Raw genomic sequence first — 18,377 nt, forward strand, 5'->3', positions numbered from 1 at the left:
TATAATAGGTGATACTGTAACAAGAAGCACTAATTTGGGGGGTCAGGAGACAGTATAATGAGTGTCAGTGTAATAGGGGGTAGTGAAATAAACAGTCACACATACTTTTAAAGACCATGCCTCCTGCAAAATAACTGCAGGGGTTCCTTGAGATCAAAACATTGTTTGCAGGGGTTCCTTGGGATCAAAAAGTTATTTACAGGGTTCCTCCAGGGTAGAAAGGTTGAGAAAGGCTGGTCTAATCTATTAAAAATATTACAGAGCTGTTATGATGAACAAAAGTAATATTGTGATGCAAGGGGCTTGATTCAGTAAAGGGCGCTAACACAGCTAGCACGCCTAAAAGCTTTGCACGTGCAAACTAGGGTGCTAAGTAGTTCGCACAGGCAAAGCTGTTACTGATCGTGCGCTATTTGGTGCGTGTGACACGTCGCACCGGTGCACGCGAAACACGCACCATCTGCGTGCAAAGTAGGCTTATCAGGCTATTTTGCACGCGGATGGTGCGATGTTTCCCGCGCACCGCGCAGTGCTAAACTTTGCGCTCACAAACGTTTGCATGCATATCAGCACGTGCAAAGGCACATTGCACGTGCTAAGGGGCTTTTCACTGGCGTGCTAACACTTAGCACGCTTTTGTGAATCAAGCCCAATGTATTACCTTTTGTATTGCTATGTTGTAAAATAAAGAATCTTTAACCTGATAACGATCGCGCCATGCCAATTGGAGTGAGCACGGCGGCAGCCCCAGGACCATCTAACGCCATTTGGCGTCAAGTCCTGGGGCGGGGCTTTGCAGGAGATCGTGCGTGCCAATGCGCACGCATCTCTGCTTGAATGACGGATCTCCACTCCGTCATTAGTCTCCCAGCGCCGATCAAGACTGTTAGACGGCGAAACCGTCATCTATTTACAATGCACACGATCTAAGGCAGCGCTGTACTGGGGACAGCCGTGTGACACGGCTGTCCCCCTGGGAGGCACAGAGAGCGATCAGCTCTCATAGGCTGATGTCTATGAGAGCCGATTGCTGGGATTGGCTGCTGGGGGGAGGGAGGGAGAGTAGGAAATAAAAAAAAATTAAAGAAATGCCCAAATGTATTAAAAAAAACAAATAAATAAATAAAAATAAACACCCTAGCAGCGTTCAGAGCCCACCAACAGAAAGCTCTGTTGGTGGGCAGAAAGGGGGGGGGTCACTTGTGTGCTGAGTTGTACGACCTTGCAGCGATGTCTTAAAGCTGCAGTGGCCTAAATTGTAAAAAATGGCCAGGGGGGTGTAAGACTACGGTTCTCAAGTGGATAAAAAAAATATTGCAAAGTATATGCATGTATAAGAGGGCATGTCATGCAAGTGTCAAAAAACTGTTTTCTGTTCATGGTTAATTTAGAATTACTCATAAAATGAGATATACAGGCACTATTGGCTCTACGCAGAAAAGAAATGAATTGGATTTTCTCAATAAGCTTACCTAAAAGATAATCCATTTAAACTCTTTTCTACCACTAGATGTCCCCAAAGTCTAGTTGTTCTAAAATAAATATACTTTGAGCTGCGTAATATAAGAATCCTTCCCAAATGAATTAATGCTTTACATCCTAAAGAGGATTAGAAATACAACGGTAAAAATGAAAAATGTTCTAGATCTCACTGCAAAACTGAGCAGCGCCAAAACCTTGGAAAACCGTACAATTAGCCCACCATACAATAATTAGTCCAGCCCCAGAAATACTTTGCTGTGTGGTTGGGTGCCCGGCAGGGAGAGTGCAGAGGCAGAAGATTTTGTGTCAAAAGTCAGTATCAGTTAGGAAGGCAGTGGAGTAGCTAAGGAGCTGTGGGCCCTGATGCAAGTTTTACAATGGGGCCCCCTAGTGCTCTATACATAACAATAGATACGGTGCACCAAAACATGCCAATGGCAACTACAGTGTCAGAGGTGCAAGAAGGGGATGGGAAACAGTTTGATAATGACCACTATTCAAAGTATCTATAGAAGTGATTATTATGAGCACAGGACCAATAGAGAGCTAATACTGCAGTTGAGGGAGGGCTCTTCGGGGCCCCTCTGGCCCAAGGGCCCCAATGCAGTCGCTACCTCTGCACCCCCTATTGCTACACCCCTGTAGGAAGGTTATGCTGGGAACACACGTTACGTTTTTTCCCTACGATTTCCTGTGCGATCGATCATACGAATCAAATTCGCAACCAAAATCGGAAGCATTTTTCAGCACACTTGAGCAGAATTGAGTGTGTTCTCGATCTGAATAGTATCAGACATGTTGAAAACAAACGGTCAAAATTACTACTATCTTATCGTGTGTTGGCGCAATCGATGAAGCGGCTCGATTATGTGTGCTATATAGAGGCGTTCAGGGGGCCGTATCAGAATGCATTGTCATCAATAGTGGGCGTAATTAGTCGAGAACATAGTAAAAACGGAACAGAAAACGTACATGTGTGTAGCAAGCGGACGATAAAATTACTGTCGATTTTTGGTTGAGATTCGATTCGTACTATCGATCGCATGCGAAATCGGGTGAAAAAACATAACATGTGTTCCCAGCATTAGGGGTCAGTGATGTATGGGATCTAACTTTAATTTTTGCCAAAGGCTTCCTTTTTTTACCTAAAACTATCTCTGTTATTAGTTGAGCTTGGAAGGGTAAGGGCCCGTTTCCATTAGAAGCGGTGCGATGCGGCTACATAGACGCATCGCACCGCGGGTGTCCTGTGCCCAATGCACGGCAATGGAACAGTTTCCACTGCGTGCATTGTGTGAGCAGCGGTGCGGAGCGGTGCGGAGCAATCCGAGAATCTGCAGCATGTTTTTTTATTAGAGGAGGGTTAAGCACAAGGAAAACATATTTTTGTTAAACGGCAGGTTACATTAAGGCGCATCAGGATGGGGAGGTTTATCAAGGGGGACTGTTAGGTCTGGGTGTTGGGAAAGGACTGTGTGGATACCAGAGGTTTTGGCAAACAACAGAGTTCAATCAGTGGAAACACTGATAAAATGAATATAATAGTCTAAATCAGAAAACAAAACAAAACAAAACACAAGAACCCTCTAAAAAAAAAAAAACCCTTAAATTGCAGTTCCACTGCCAAATCCAAACACTCCCTGCAAACTACACCTGTCTGTTGGCAAACTTCAAGGCATGGGATCTTTACACAGTGAAAAACATGAGTCATTGCAATAGATCCTGGAGAAGATCTTTAGACTCCACACCTCAGGGGAATCTGCAGTTGCTTTGGACGACAGTATCTTTGGTAAATGGCTGGTGAAGAACATTTGGGAGGGCTAAAAATGTTCCCCTGGGGGGTATTTACCTCAGTAGGAGGAAGCCTCTGTTGAGGCTTCCCCGTTCTCCTGTGTCCCACGGCGGTCTCGCTGCAGCACCCGGAACGCACAGGCGTCAATTTGTCGCGCTGTGCAATATTTACCTTTTCTGGCTCCAGCGGGGGCGCTGTTGTGGCTCTTTCCACGGAGATAGGCGAAAATAGCCGATCTCCGTCGGGTCCGCTCTACTGCGCCTGCGCTGGAGCCACGGAGGTAAATATTTACATCGCCACTGCTACGGGAGGAGAGTCGGAGTCAGTGGTTTCATAAACTGAGGAGTCAGATTATTTCTAAACCAACTTCACAGACCTGGTAAGTATTAGATTAAAGTGTAACTGTCTGGCATAAAATCAAAAATGTATTCTTTATTTTTATCTGGTAAACAAGTAATAAGGATGCTAACCAGGCAATCCAAAAGTTAAAAATCACTATTACTTTTCTTGTTGATAAATGATCATTCCTCAGTTTACCTGACTCTTATTTGGTACATTGCCACACAAAGGAAGTTGCAGGCCATGCTGGGTTGTCTTTTTTTGCTTCTTTATTTCCCCTCAGACTAATGCAGCCTGATTAGCTAAATCCTCTCTCCCTCCTGTTTTTCCCTCCCACACCTCTGTTCCTCTCTGATTGGCCAATATTTCTCATGCTGAGACAATGCACTTTCTATCGCAGAGCTGAGTGCGAGTGCCTGAAGACTGGGAGGAGGGTGGGCAATGCACACACAATCAGGCAGAGGAGAGTAAGGGAGGAAATGACATCAGGATTGGCTTCAAGATAGACACAGTTAAAACGGAGAATCCTAAGAAGGATTTTCTCTTTTTTTTACTATAGAAAAATCACTAAAATAAAAATGTGGACAGTGCAATATATATGTTATATAAGTAGAGCAAGTATTTATCTACTTATATATGTGTGTTTTTTTTCTGAGATAGTATGGCTGACAGCTCCCCTTTAAGGAGTCGGAGTCGAGAAGTTGAAGTCAGGGCAATTTTGAGTACCTGGAGTCCGTGGTTTCATAAACTGAGGAGTCAGAGTCAAAGTCAGGTGATTTGTGTACCGACTCCAGAGCTTTGTCAGCAACATATCACATAATCATTTGATAACAACATTTCAACAGAAGTAAACATTCTGTCACAATTATCTTACACCACTGTGTATTTGAAATGGAATCTTACTTTCTAATTCTGATGTAAATCCATGGTTTCTGAACTGGTCTTCATGAACTGACACAGCTCTTCTGTTATGAAGATGCTTGAGATGCAACCTGGGTTTTAGCAGATCTTCTTGAAAGAAAAATAAATAACATAATAAAAACCACATACAGTCTAAATCACCATTTCACAACAACATATGGTACTATTTTATTTCTTAAAACCCAGGTTTTTTGTATGTATTTACCAGAATATTTTTTTCTAGAACTCATGTGCATAACAGTTTTCTTGAAAAAAATAAAGCTTTGCAAACCGAAATAGGATACTGGCTAAATAAACTGAAAGTTTCACAATTCCCCTGTAGCAATTTTTCAACTGCTGGTTCCAACACCCCCTCCCCCAATCAGTTTGATAGGCTATCAGTTAATAGGGAGGTATGACTTTAGCTGACAATTCGGTCATGTGACAATCCAGCACCGCAATCCACTCTAACTTACTCCAGTTACCATCGGGGAGCAGTCGCATGCGATGGCTTGAAAGACTGTGAGCAAACTGACGTTAAAAGATTGGTTGCTGGATCACAGATGATAATGTGACAAAGCAATCCCATCTAATCTACCACCCATGGGCGTAACAATAGGTGCGCCCATGGGGGGCCTGGGCCACCCCCCCCCCCCCTTAACAGCTCAAGGCTGTTTTGGGGGGCTGGAGGGGTTGTAGAATGAAGTGAAAAGCTATGGCCACACTTGGCGGGGAGGGGGGACGGTCCCCCCCTCCGTCACCTCGGGCTCTCCCGTCTGCGCTTCCCTCCAGCTTCAATAACTATATGTGTGCAGCGGCGGGCAGCAGCAGACAAACATACCTTCCGTGTGTTCCAGTGCGGATGCTTCTCTCTCTAGTGTCTGACGCGACTTCCTGTTTATACAGGAAGTCGCGTCAGAGGCTAGAGAGAGAAGCATCTGCGCTGGAGCGCACAGAAGGTATGTGGATCTGCCGCTGCCCGCCGCTGCACACAAATAGTTATTGAAGCTGGAGGGGAGCGCAGAGTGGAGAGCCCGAAGTGAGGAGGGGAGGGGACCACCCCCCCTCCCTACCGAGTGTGGCCATAGCTCTCCCCTCATGCTGCAACCCCTCCAGCACCCCAAAATGGCCCTGAGGGGGGAGCTCAGAATTTCTGCAGGGGGGCCCAGTGGGTCTTAGTTACGCCCCTGCTACCACCGTTACCATTCAGGGAATAGTTTCATCCGAAGGCTTGAAATATGGTGAACAGACTGACGTCAAAAGAATCGCCACAACGCTGCCGACAATGTGACAACCACCCACCAATCCCATCTTACTAGGCCGCAGTTGCCATGAAGGTCTCATTAACTGGAGATTTTCTGGAGGCAATTACACTGTGAGCATAGTAAATGTTTAAGATTGGTTGGTGGGCCCATACATGATACAATTTCAATTGTACATACAATCCATAAAATAAAATTATCGATTTTGTGCTGGAAATCGATGGTAATGCTGCCACCACTGTCCGGATCAAATGGGAGTGGATATACTCCACCTAGCTACTCCTAAAAGGAAGAAACTGTTATTTTACAACCTAGCTAGCAAATCAACAATTTATAAAATAATAAGATAATATGGTAGTGTGTCTCTTCTGAGGCAGGGTTCTAAGCAACACTCAGATAAGCAGAAACAAGGGCAGGACTGAAACAATTCAATTGTTAATTTTATTATAAATCGATACACACAAATATACTTTACAACCAACAGGTAAATCTACCTGCCAGTCAGACAAACTGAGTTGATACAAATAAGAGATGAAAAATTAAATAGAATGTCTATAATACAGTACAAAATACTGTTATTGGAAGTCCATGCGGCAATTAATAGTTCATGTGGCTTGCGGCAACCAAAAGTCTTTGTCTGGAAAAGTCAGAGGCCTTGGTGAGGATTAATCCAAGATGGCCACTTGCCAGACAACAGATGATAAACAAAGGTCCCTGGACTATTTGAACCCCTGGGTTTTACTCACTTCTCCAGCTGGAAGTGGTTATGACACGCACAAGTCCAGCCCTGTGTAATTGGAACAGGGGGCAGTTCCCCCTGCACAGAGAGAAATTTTGGCACAATTCCTGTTTTGCCTGGTCTCTCTATGCCCATAGGTCACATCAAGTAATAGAATGCATATCCACGTTCAGTGCAATGTTACAAATCCTCAGATATCAAATATGAGGGGTATAACAGAAGTAGTCATACAATGGTACTTCAACCCTGTATTACTAAGCGATGATTTTATGTCCTATCATACTGGAAGTTTCTCAGAATGTGTGTAAAGGTGGCCACACACCATACAATTTTTTAAATATCTGTTCAATTTAAGAATTGCAATCAATTTTTCTGACTGATTGCAACATTTCAAAAATATGACCAATGTACCATACACTTATGTTAAATTTTTCCCCAATTATAATAAAAATGATTGGAAACTTTGAGAAAATTGCTAGGGTGTGTATATTAATAAATTGACAATCCAAGACACACCATACAATCTTTAGAAAGATTGAAGAAAAATATCTGGCATTCCGGATCGATAAAAATCAAAGAAAACGGGAAATCCGATCGGATTTTTCAGTCGAATGAAGAAAAAGGTTTCGATTTTTTTCGGGAGATCCAATCGTTTTTATCGAATTGCCGTAAAATCGGATCATTTTATTGTATCGTGTGTAGCCACCTTTAAAATGAACTTAACAATCTCTAAAAAAACGGGGCTGCTAGCATCATCAGACCATCCTAAAAAAGCTTAGAATCTAAGAAATGAGAGGAGATATGAATTTGGAGGCTACTGGCAGGTCAGCTGCTTAGAGGGGGACATGAAGTAAAATCTGTCTCTCTCTGCAGCTCTGAGCAAGGAGCGACAATTTATGGCCAGTTACACAGCAGGGGTGTTTGGGCAATTGCACCCTTTGATACTAGCTGAAAGCTGAGCTAAATAGCTGTGACCGGGGCTGTTTGCTGAAAGGACACTGTGAATGAAATGTGTGCGCTGTGGCTTATCACGTACTCGATATGACATATAGCAGGCATCACAAGTCATATGCCCCCTTCCATGTCATGTGACTAAAAGAGGAGTGTTCCAGACTGCCTGGGGGTAAGCTGAGGGTCATCAAGCTGCTATTAGTTCATAAGAATCTAAAAACTGGTGGAGCATGTAGTTTGTTTGTTTTTATTTAGTAAAAAACAAGAAAATGCTTTTACAACAATATTTATGCATAAGTAGCATAAATTAATGTTTTAATAAAAACATATGCAATCTGTGCCTGAACTGGGGGCTTTACGTGTTATCTTCATAGCTACAATTTTTGATTTGTATAATTATTATCAGGACATGATAGGACTGATTTATGAAATCTTGTTTTTAATATGGAAGAATGGTTAAACTGCTGCCAATTTCTGTGGGCAGTAGGCCCAGTTTTGCATGTTTTTTGCACACGTTTCAACACATCAATCCTAATGCTTTTCCTCTGATTCTGAAAATGTTGGTAACTGTCACACAATACATAGAAAAATAATTGATAAGCCAAATACAACTGCTTAATCTTTCAAATGCTTCTCTGAAGCAAGAGCTGGCATACAATACAGTGGATGTAGCTTTGTGTACACTATAAATCCATTGTTGGCAATTCTGAAGTTGATACATTAATTAGCTAGTTTTTTGGCTTTGGAGGGCTACAGGATGATAGCCTTAGATGTAGTGTTAAGGGGGCAAACATCTGTCTTCCTATATATAAATAAAACATCAACGGGCCTGCCTCGGGAGGGTGTAGCGGGGATCAGTGGAAATAAGGTAAAACCAGCAATGGGCATGATCTGTGGTTTACATGGTGTAGTACATTGCTCCAGATAAAGAGCTCTGGAGCAATGTACTCTTTAGTTACTCGCCATTTACTGATTCAGTTCTTTTTAAAGAGAAAAGGCTATATCCTAGAAGCAACCCTTGCAAAATAGTCATCATTGTTTGGTCTTTTTCTAACTGTACCGCCATGAACTTTAACATTTAGCATTCTAACTAATGTCCGTAGTTCTTAAGATTTTTAGCAGTTTCTCTGAGCATTGTACGGTCTGACCATGGGGTGAATTTGCTGAGCTGTTCACTCTTGGGAAGATTGGCATCTGTCTTGAATGTTTTCCATCATTACGTTTGGAAATGGCCTTATAGCCTTAGCGACATTGATGTGCAGCAATATTTGCTTCTCTAACACAACATTGCTGATGATGTTCCAGAACATAAAAATGAGGAGTGAAAACTGATTGTTGGCACTACAGAGTATGAGAGGCAGGACAGAAGGTGAGCTTGATCCAGCTCGATCCAGTCATTTATATTTGGTTCATTAATCAATAAATAGTATATTGTGACTCAGGATGTTGGTGCCTATTTATCTGCAGTAATTCTACAGACCAGGACCATACCAAAACTATTTCCAACCCTGTAAGTTTGTAACTGATCTAAAAGGAGAGTTTTCAAACTTTGACAATAACTTGCACTATAAACTGCACAGTGGAAAATGAACCCTGAAAATTGGCTAAAAAGCACATCTACACCACCTTTACCTTTTCTTATAAAACTGTGGGTGGATTAAAGGCTATTTCGTACAGTGCATTGTGTTCCACCTTATTGTAGAACACAATGCACTTGTATGGTCTTCCTTTCATGCAATAGTTTTGTAATGTCTCCGAAATATCTCTAATGGAGTAGGAAACATTGAATAAAGTGTTATCCAAAGAAAAGGGTGGAATAGAAGATAACAATGAACATACCATTAGTTTGAACAAATTCAGCCACAGTTCAGATAAATCTATATAGATAAATGCTCTGATATTGTATTTATTCATGTTTAATGCCATAGGGCCTATTTAGAGAGCTTTGAAATGGTAAGTCTGCCCCTCTTGCTTGGCATTTTTCTATTTCAAAGTCAAGCAATTCATAGCAAGTTTTTGGGTAGCCCGGGCCGGTTCTAGACTTTTTGCTGCCCGAGGCAAACTTGTGAGCCAACCCCCGGTTTGGAATGATCGCACAGCACCCAACAATTTACTCTGCTTCATTTAATGTTCTCAGATGACAAGCTGCATCTCAACACAATAGCACACTGACTGGCTGTGAGTCTGTGATAAACACAATGCTCGCCCTCAGCCACTCCATTCCACCTCAGTCAGGCGCCCCAGGCGCACATTGATTATTACATGAGTGGAGCGTCAGCGCCAAGCCGGCAAAGCGTACTGCGTGCAGCGTGAGGGTCAAAGGGCGCCCTCATAGCTTGAATACCATGTCGCCGCCGCCGCTGCCACCACCAGGGAAATTACTTGGAATGGAGGGGGACGCAGCCACAAGGGAGGTGCGGTAAGAGCCCACACACCTCCCCATACACACAGCGCTCTACCCAGCTAGGCCTTATTTTCGGAGTAGGTCTTATATTTCAAGCATGCTTGAAATATAAGGGAGGCCTTACTTTCGGGGTAGGTTTTATTTTAGGGGAAAGACGGTATGAACGTACTTGAGTACGATGGGTCACACCAATACCTTAACCTCTTGCCGACTGCTTCAGGCTGATTGGCATGAGCAGCGCGGCAGCCCCAGGACCGCTCCACGCCGAATGGCGTAAATGGCTGGGAATGGGGTTTGCAGGAGATCGCGCGGCGATGCGCGCCTATGCGCGCCTCTCCACATGGATGACGGAGCTCTGTCCCGCCTTCAGTCTCCCAATGGCAATCACCACTCGGAGACTGTTAGACGGCAAAACTGCTGTCTAATAGCCCTGTACAGCGCTGCGATCTAAGGCAGCGCTGTACTGGGGACAACCGTGTGAACTGGCTGTCCCCTCTGTAGGCAGGAAAGTGATCGGCTGTCATACGCTGAAGCCTATGACAGCCAATCACGCTGATTTGCTGGCGGGAGGAGGGAGGAATATTAAAATAATTTAAAAAAAGGCAGAATTTATTAACAAAATAATACAATAAATATTTATATAAAAAAATAAACATTGGGGGAGCGATCAGGCCCCACCAGCAGAAAGCTCTGTTGGTGGGGAGAAAAGGTAGGGGGGGAATCACTTGTGTGCTGAGTTGTATGGCCCTGCAGTGAGGCCTTAAAGCTGCAGTGGCCTCTTTTGTAAAAAATGTCCTGGTCGCTAGGGAGGTTTAACACTGCGATCCTTAAGTAGTTAACTTGCAGTACACTACTGTGGTAGTACCGCATATAATATTACAGCGCGTTGTCTCCCCATGACAATATAACCGCTAGTTAGTAGTTATCAGGCCTTTTGACATTCTTATACATCGTATCGGCAATTTCATATTTTATTAAGAGGTCTGCTGTTGAAAAATGTGAAAGGCCCTAAAATAAATGTGTTCTTGTTGCAATTCACCCATCCAGCATTCTCATTATTAACTTAATTCATGAAGGTGTTAGATAAGAAGTGACAAGCAGAGAATTAATAGCAAGGGTGCCACAGGTGGCCCTAGAGGACGTGTCCCCCTCATAATCACTCCAGCAGTAATGAATGCATTACACCACCTTCATGCAGCATGTTAGAAGGAAAGCAATGAACGGTGTCAGAAGCTTTGCGTGCTGTTATAAATAGGCCACCCACACTCACTGCAATTGGCACACACCCAGCAGAACGAATGTCGTAAAAGCTTAAATAACGTTTCACCGAGCTTTTATTTGTGGTTAGTTGCAAACAAAGTGAAAAGAAAAAAACAAAAACACTTTACATATTCTGTGCAGATTCATAAATAGATCCAGGGGAGAAGCCCTTGTGACTGCAGGGGTACCCAGATCTGTGGAGGCCCCTACTACTAGCCTTCCGTTCCTCCACACCCGGGGTCCATCCTCCAGATTAGGTGTATTTGTGACTACACTTGTCAGGAGTGTGAAGATCATGAAGGAGAGTCTTGTTTTATGACCCTCCTAAGATGGGCCTCCAGGCAGCAAAGTGTACCAAGGGGAGGCAAGGAAAGAGGTGTGAACATTGTGGGCGGGGGGGGGGGGGAGCTAGAAATGTCTTGCTGAAGGGCACCACGAGTTGTTGTTATGCCGCTCAATAGATCCCTATGTTTCAAGCCAAAACAGTGTCCTCTACTAATTTCCCCACAAAATAAAAACAAGGAACACCAAGAGCCCCAATAGTGTAATATGTACGGGTAAATGGTTGCTAGATCCTGACCCCACTCAGGAATAAGAAGTCGCTCTCTGTAGATGAGAAAAAAGGGTGTTCAACCCTCCACCCAGGGTGGACTCAATATTATGCAGGAGAACAGAGGCGCCAAAAGGATAAAAGGAAACTAAATGAGCTTAAAAAATCTAATTCTTGGTAAATAGAGGAGGTAGTGGTAGACTTACCTCCTCCAAGTACACACACAAGGACTGTAGTGAAGACAGTCAATATATTCCATTTATAACCTCCAAATATGCAACGCGTTTCGCAGGTTTGATCCCGCTTCATCAGGCAATAACAACGGAGCAATAGCATATGTGGTCAGTAAAAGAGCCTGGCACCTCTACCTGGCTCTTCTACTGACCACATATGCTATTGCTCCGTTGTTTTTGCCTGATGAAACGGGATCAAACCTGCGAAACGTGATGCATATTTGGAGTTCATAAATAAAATATATTGACTGTCTTTACTACAGTCGTTGTGTGTCTACTTGGAGGAGGTAAGTCCACCACTACCTCCTCTATTTACCAAGAATTTGTTTTTTTAAGCTCATTTAGCTTCCTTTTATCCTTTTGGCGCCTCTGTTCTCCTGCATAATTCCCCCACAAAGGTCGACCTTTATAGAGGTGCAAAGAAGCACTTTACAAGAATAGCTTTTCGGTCTTAAAGCTGATGAAAGCTATCCATTTTACAATAATAGTGGCAGTGTTTGTCTAGCGGGTGCACTGTAAGTGCACCTGAGATCCTTTAACAGCATTCAATTCAGTTTCTGAAATGGAGGTTTTTTTGGAACTTACAGAAAGTCACTTCCAATCAGAAGATTGCCTCCATCTCCATCTGTCAGAAGCTTCAGTCTGCAGTTGGGCATCTTCACACATGCATTTGAAAGGTGTGATCATTGAGAATTCCTCAGACTCACAGGGCCAGATTTAATAAAGCATTACTAACAGTTTTTTCTTCTTCTTAAACAGTTCTAATCAGCAGGGGGACTGTTCTGTATGATAAGAAAGGTATTAAATCCTGCGTAATAGAGGCAGTTTAGTGTGAATTTCTAGAGTTGCACTAGGGTTAAGAAAAGTGCAAATCCATTCCTAAACTGTTGCATATTAAGACGCTCTTAATAGCAGTTCTACAGATAGTGCAGCAGTGCAGGCTAGGCATGATTTATGGAGGGCTCCTCCCCTCTGCTGCCAGGTGTCCTGTGAAGCTGTTGTGTGCTGGGCATTGATGCAATACAGGTATTGGTTACCTCAGCAACAGCAATTCCCCTCACACACTGCACTGTCTGAGAGACCTTCCTAACTCCTCCAATTTTACAACAGTTTTAGAAGGAAACTGCACTATCTTATTATTTCTTAAGATGTCTGAGACAGCTCTGCACGGAATTCTGAAAACCTACCAATATTTTGTCTCAGACACTCTTTATGGTGTGGCTCATCTACCCCAACAACACATTCGGGACAAGACAGGTAAAAAGGGCGTGGGACACCTGGGTGTCGCCGTAGGCCGCCGTAATGTGAATTACAACTATAGCGGAGCACAGAGGGGGAATAATAATTAACTTTTTTTGGCTTCACCCTGTGCCCAAATTTCCTGGTGCCCTTTTTGCATGTATGCCATTTGGGAAGCGTTTTGATTGGGCTTGCTTCTAACACCCCTCAATGTGTAATTGCACCCATATCAACAAGCCTAACAAATGGTAATATTTGCAACAATATTTTTTTTTAATAAAAAGTGTTTTTTCTTATCCATCCCATAGCTAACACAGGACTAACTAGCCTTCCTTGTTTCAGTACTATGCACACAGTCACCTTATTCTCCGCATATAATGTGATGTACAATACCCACCATCGGTTTTGATGCTTTCTGAGATATCTTTCTTTCCTTTTGTTGCACCCTCCAAGAGAATAATCCTACTGGGAGAAGACACAGGTAAGACCCTTTCCAGCCCCGGTAGACTTTTGGAGTCCTCAGATTTCTCCACTGTGATTTTGATATCTTGTGGAGTGACGTCACACTTTCTTGGGGAAGCCTGGATCTCCAAACACTTATTTTTAAGTTCTGCCTTTAGTTGTTTTGCAAAGTCCTCATCGGATTTCCTGGTGGATTCAGCTGTTGTGGGCGTTGTTGTTCTATCTGTGTTAATAAATGTTTTTCAATACATGTTATTATGGGAAAATGTACAATACCACTACAGTAAACAGCTCAAAGAAAATGCACAAACACTATATGGCAAATGAACATTGCCTGGGTAGAGGTGGAAGAAGAGGTGAAACGTTGAGGTTGATGTGTGTTTTAAGGTATTAAGGCACATGGTCATGTGCAAAATGTACATTGATCTCAATACTTTACCTCCACATCCACCATTTACCGTCCCTAAAGTGAGAGGGACATTAAGGCTGCCATATTTATTTCCTTATAAATAATACCAGTTGCCTGGAGGTCGTGCTGATCTCTTTGGCTGCATTAGTGTCTGAATCACACACTTGAAACAAGTGTGCAGCTAATCTAGTCAGAAACATCTGATCTCCAGGCTTGTTCAGCGTCTGTGGCCAAAAGTTTTAAAGGCAAAGGATCAACAGGACAGTCTGGCAATTTGCGCTGTTTAAAAGGAAATAAATATGGCTGCCTCCATATCCCTCTCACTTCAAGTGTCCTTTAAAGTGTAACTTTCGGGCATAAAATCAAAAATTCATTCTTTATTTTTATCTGGTAAACAAGTAATAAGGATGCTAATCAAGCAATCCAAAAGTTAAAAATCACTCCTATTTTTCTCCTTTATAAAAAAATAATTCCCCAGTTTCCCTGTCTCTTATTTGGTACATCTGCCGCACAAAGGAAGATGTAGGGCATGTTGGGATTTCTTTTTTTCTTCTTTACTTTCCCCTCACACATAACTAATGCAGCCTGATTCGCTGAAGCATCTTTCCCTTCTGTTTTCCCCTCTCACACCTCTGTTCCTCTCTGATTGGCCAATATTTGTCAATTAACGTTCTACTGCAGACCTGGGTGGGAGTGTCTGAAGACTGAGAGGGGCGCCGGCAATAATACGCAGACAGAGTAAGGGAGGAAATTATGTCAGGATTGGCTTCAAGATAGACACAGACAAAATGGAAAATCCTAAGAAGGATTTTCTATTTTTTTATTATAGAGAAATCACTGAAATCAAAATGTGGACAGTGCAATACATATGTTATGTAAGTAGAGCAAGTATTTATCTACGTATATGTGTGGTTTTTTTTCTGAGATAGCACGGCTGACAGCTCCACTCTAAGATAAGCCAGAATATGCATGGTTTGCAAGTTCTTTCTCTTCTTTGCTCTCAACCAATATAAAAGAAGACAACCAGGGGAGTGCCAATAGCCCTCCATTTCAATGTCCTGCTCTGCCCTTTCCCACTATTCACCTGCAGGGTGGCGCAGGGAGAACAGTATATTACCTACTTTCCTCAGCTAGTTGATATGCTGTAACATTCCTCCCAATGAACTCCTGATCAGCTCCTGATCCCCCCACCGAGGTGTTAGTGAGAGATATGCCTGGAGGACCATCTTGGTCATGAGCAGGTAACAGGTTGAGGACATTGTTCTCCTACTAACCCCACCCACTTCGTACCGCTTAGTCACATGCCATCAGCTCCCCTTCCCCCTTCATAGCAACAGAACAGTGTTAGTAACCTGCAAGCATCTGTGCAAAACTGAGCCCTGAACTGTTGCACTGTTAGCAACAGTAATTGTGTATTTGAATGCACCTTAACTGTGCGTATGCCGAGCCTGCATCTCTACAGATGTAGTGGATCCCTTCCTCCTTACTTTATATCTAAGCATCTCCATATGGATTATAAACATGTTCTCATTGCTTTATAATGCTATCCAATGTAAATTGCAAACAAAGGACACACTGACTGACTCCTAAAATAAAAGTATTCTACCCACTGATTAGGCACTAGTTGGTGCCATTGAAGAGAATATGAGTAAAGTTAAAATCCAGAGGCAGGTGGTTGGATCACAGTTTGGAAAAGTTAGCCATGCAAGGGAATTTGTTGTGATCTGGCAAATCCTTCGAAATATTCCCATTTGTAAATAATAAAAAGAAAGTTAAGAGGCCATAGTACTAGATCAGGTTGGATTCCACCCAGGGGAAAGACAGTAGTTCCAGTGCAGCTGGAAGGATGTCTGAGTGACCAATAACTAACACACTAACACATACATGTCAAATTCTGGCCCGCGGACCAAATCTGGCCCTCAGAGCCATCAAATTTGGCCCTCAAGTGGTTTCCCCACTTTGCATTATGTTTGGCCCCTTTCTAGAACACCAGTGAAGCTATATTGGGGGTAGAGCCCTAGAACTCCAGGGAAGGCATATGAGGGAAGAAGGGGGCACTAGACACCAGGGAACTGTATAGGTCAAAAGAGGGGGGTACTAGACACCAGGGAACTGTACAGGAGAGGAAGGGGGCACTAGAGACCAGGGGACTGTATAGGGGAGGGAAGGGGGCACTAGACACCAGGGAAATGTATAGGGGAGGGGGCAACAGACACAAGTAGCCACTAGACATTGAGGATGGCCTCATGAAAATACAAAAGGGATTTAAACATTTAAAAAAAGATCACACATAAACTGACTTTACCAACACACATACAAGTTAGAAACAAATATATCTCCTCCCAGTGAATATCTAGGCATGCAGTAATACGAAAGGGCCCCTTAAAGGCAGAAGGTACCTGTGGACAATGATTGTGTTCGAGCATTTAAGGTTGGCGGATGAGACTCACTATCAACAATATCTCCTGAAAGACAAGAAAATAAATGGTTTACAGAGGAACGATGATACATTCATTCTTAATCTTTAAATTGAAGTTATATAAAATACAATACAGTAACCAAGCAGCTCAGGGTGACCCAAAACCACAAGGAAGGTATAGGGGATTTAAAGAGACAGAAAAGCCCTCCTACTAAAAAGCAATGCTAAGTGTGCTTTGCCTTCTTAAAACAGAAGGAATTTGCGATAATTCCGCTTAAAATGACCATCTGTGGTTGCACACAATGCACCACTGCAGTAGTGGTGCTTTGTGGGTAACCACAGATGTTCACTTTAAGCTGAATTATTGCAAATTCCTTCTGTTTTAAAAAGGCAATATACAAACATACAGTATTTTCCTGCTCTTCATTGCTTATAAAGTTATCCTATTTACATTTGTCCCAAAGTAATGTAAAAATCACAAGTCCCCCACTTAGGGGCCAACCACACGTCTACGATCTGAAAGAGCTGCGATTTTCAATGGTAGCTCCAGTGCAGTGATAGAACATCCTTGTAAGTCTGAAGACTATGGAAACCGCAGCCAAAATGCAGGAAGTTTCTAAACCACAATACTACATGATTCATGGATATGAACATTAGCATTAAAACAAAAAGAAATTACTTCAACACACCTTGTATATAGTGGCAAAGGACTGGGTAGGCCTATAACTGTAAAAGGCAGAATTAACTACTAATGACCAAAGCATGCATGTGCTTCCCTATTATATTCTATGTAAACAATGGCATTGGTAAGCTTGTATTTTAAAAGAGAACTTTTGCGTTGCATTAATGATCAGACTGAAGGGGGCAATACACCATGCAAATATTTCTCTAAATATCTCGACTCAAATCAGGTGGGTCAGCCACTTGGCTAAAGGCTAAATTATGTTTTTTTAGTATAAATTAAGTATAAATTACAGATGTTTTTTTTAATAAATGTCCAATCAAATGACTCTTCCTGGAGTTCCCTTTTAATGACTCTTAGAAATGCCAGTGAGTGAAGAGTGGTACAGAAATGCAGACATCAAACCAACAAACGTTGATTCCGGTAATACCTTTAATGACCAACTGTACATGGTTTATTGCAAGCTTTCCAAACGTTATGTTTCTTCTTCAGGCATTATACAGAACTGGGTCAGAATCGAAAGCTTGCAATTAAACCATGTACAGATAGTCATAATAGATAGTCATTAAAGGCAGGGGAGCCTCTAGGCATAGGCAGTACAGGCCATTGCCTGGAGTGCCATTGGTCCTGGGGGCGCCAAGTTGCTGGAGTAAGCCCCGCCCCCAAATAAAACTCCGCCCCAGACTAAGCCCCGCCCCATGGGTGTTCTATTACTTGCTTCTGCTACATCTACTTAGCATAAGTTGGAGGCAGCTGCCACCTCTGTGCCTTGTGCAGCCTTCTTTTTCCCTTTGTGCCTCCTTCTGTTACTTTTGTGCCTTCTTTTGTCTCCTTGTGCCATGTCTGACCCCTGTTTGTCCTTCAGTCTCCCTTTGTGCCTCCTTTTGTCTCTGTATGCCTCCTTCAGTCCCCCTGTGCCACCTCTGCCTCATTCTTTGCCCCTTTGGGCCTCCTTCTCTCCCCCTGTGACTCCTTATGTCCCCTTTGTCTTTATTTGTCCCCTTGTGCTACCTCTGCCCCCTGTTCCTCCTTCAGTCTCACTCTGCCTCCTTCTGTCCACCTGTGCCTCCTTCGGTCTCCCTTTGTGCCCCCTTCTGTCTCCCTTTGTGCCTCCTTCTGTCTCCCTTTGTGCCTCCTTCTGTCTCCATGTGCAACCTCTGTCCCCTGCACTTTCCTCTGTCACATTTTCTTTCTTACATGTATTTTGTGGTGAAACGCTGCCGCAATAAGTGTAATTTCTGGTGAAACGCTGCC

At 43.0% G+C, this 18,377-nt stretch overlaps 1 protein-coding gene across 3 annotated transcripts in view; it reads right to left on the reverse strand.

Annotated features, from left to right (window-relative positions):
* Positions 1-18,377, reverse strand: part of LOC137539214 (capping protein, Arp2/3 and myosin-I linker protein 2-like) — a 150,571-nt gene that overhangs the window by 8,012 nt on the left and 124,182 nt on the right. For 2 of the 3 annotated variants that reach the window (XR_011024966.1, XM_068261752.1), the window contains exons 6-8: positions 16,422-16,487; positions 13,549-13,836; positions 4,517-4,624 (exon numbers count right to left, since the gene is read on the reverse strand). Coding sequence is in view for 2 of the 3 variants with exons in the window: in XM_068261752.1 (XP_068117853.1) it covers positions 4,517-4,624; positions 13,549-13,836; positions 16,422-16,487 (462 nt within the window). In the remaining variant the exon portion in view is untranslated. The remainder of the gene's footprint in view (positions 1-4,516; positions 4,625-13,548; positions 13,837-16,421; positions 16,488-18,377) is intronic. The other variant, XM_068261753.1, reaches the window with a different exon arrangement.

Source organism: Hyperolius riggenbachi, chromosome 11 (genome assembly GCF_040937935.1).
Source record: "Hyperolius riggenbachi isolate aHypRig1 chromosome 11, aHypRig1.pri, whole genome shotgun sequence".
Lineage (NCBI taxonomy): Eukaryota > Metazoa > Chordata > Amphibia > Anura > Hyperoliidae > Hyperolius > Hyperolius riggenbachi.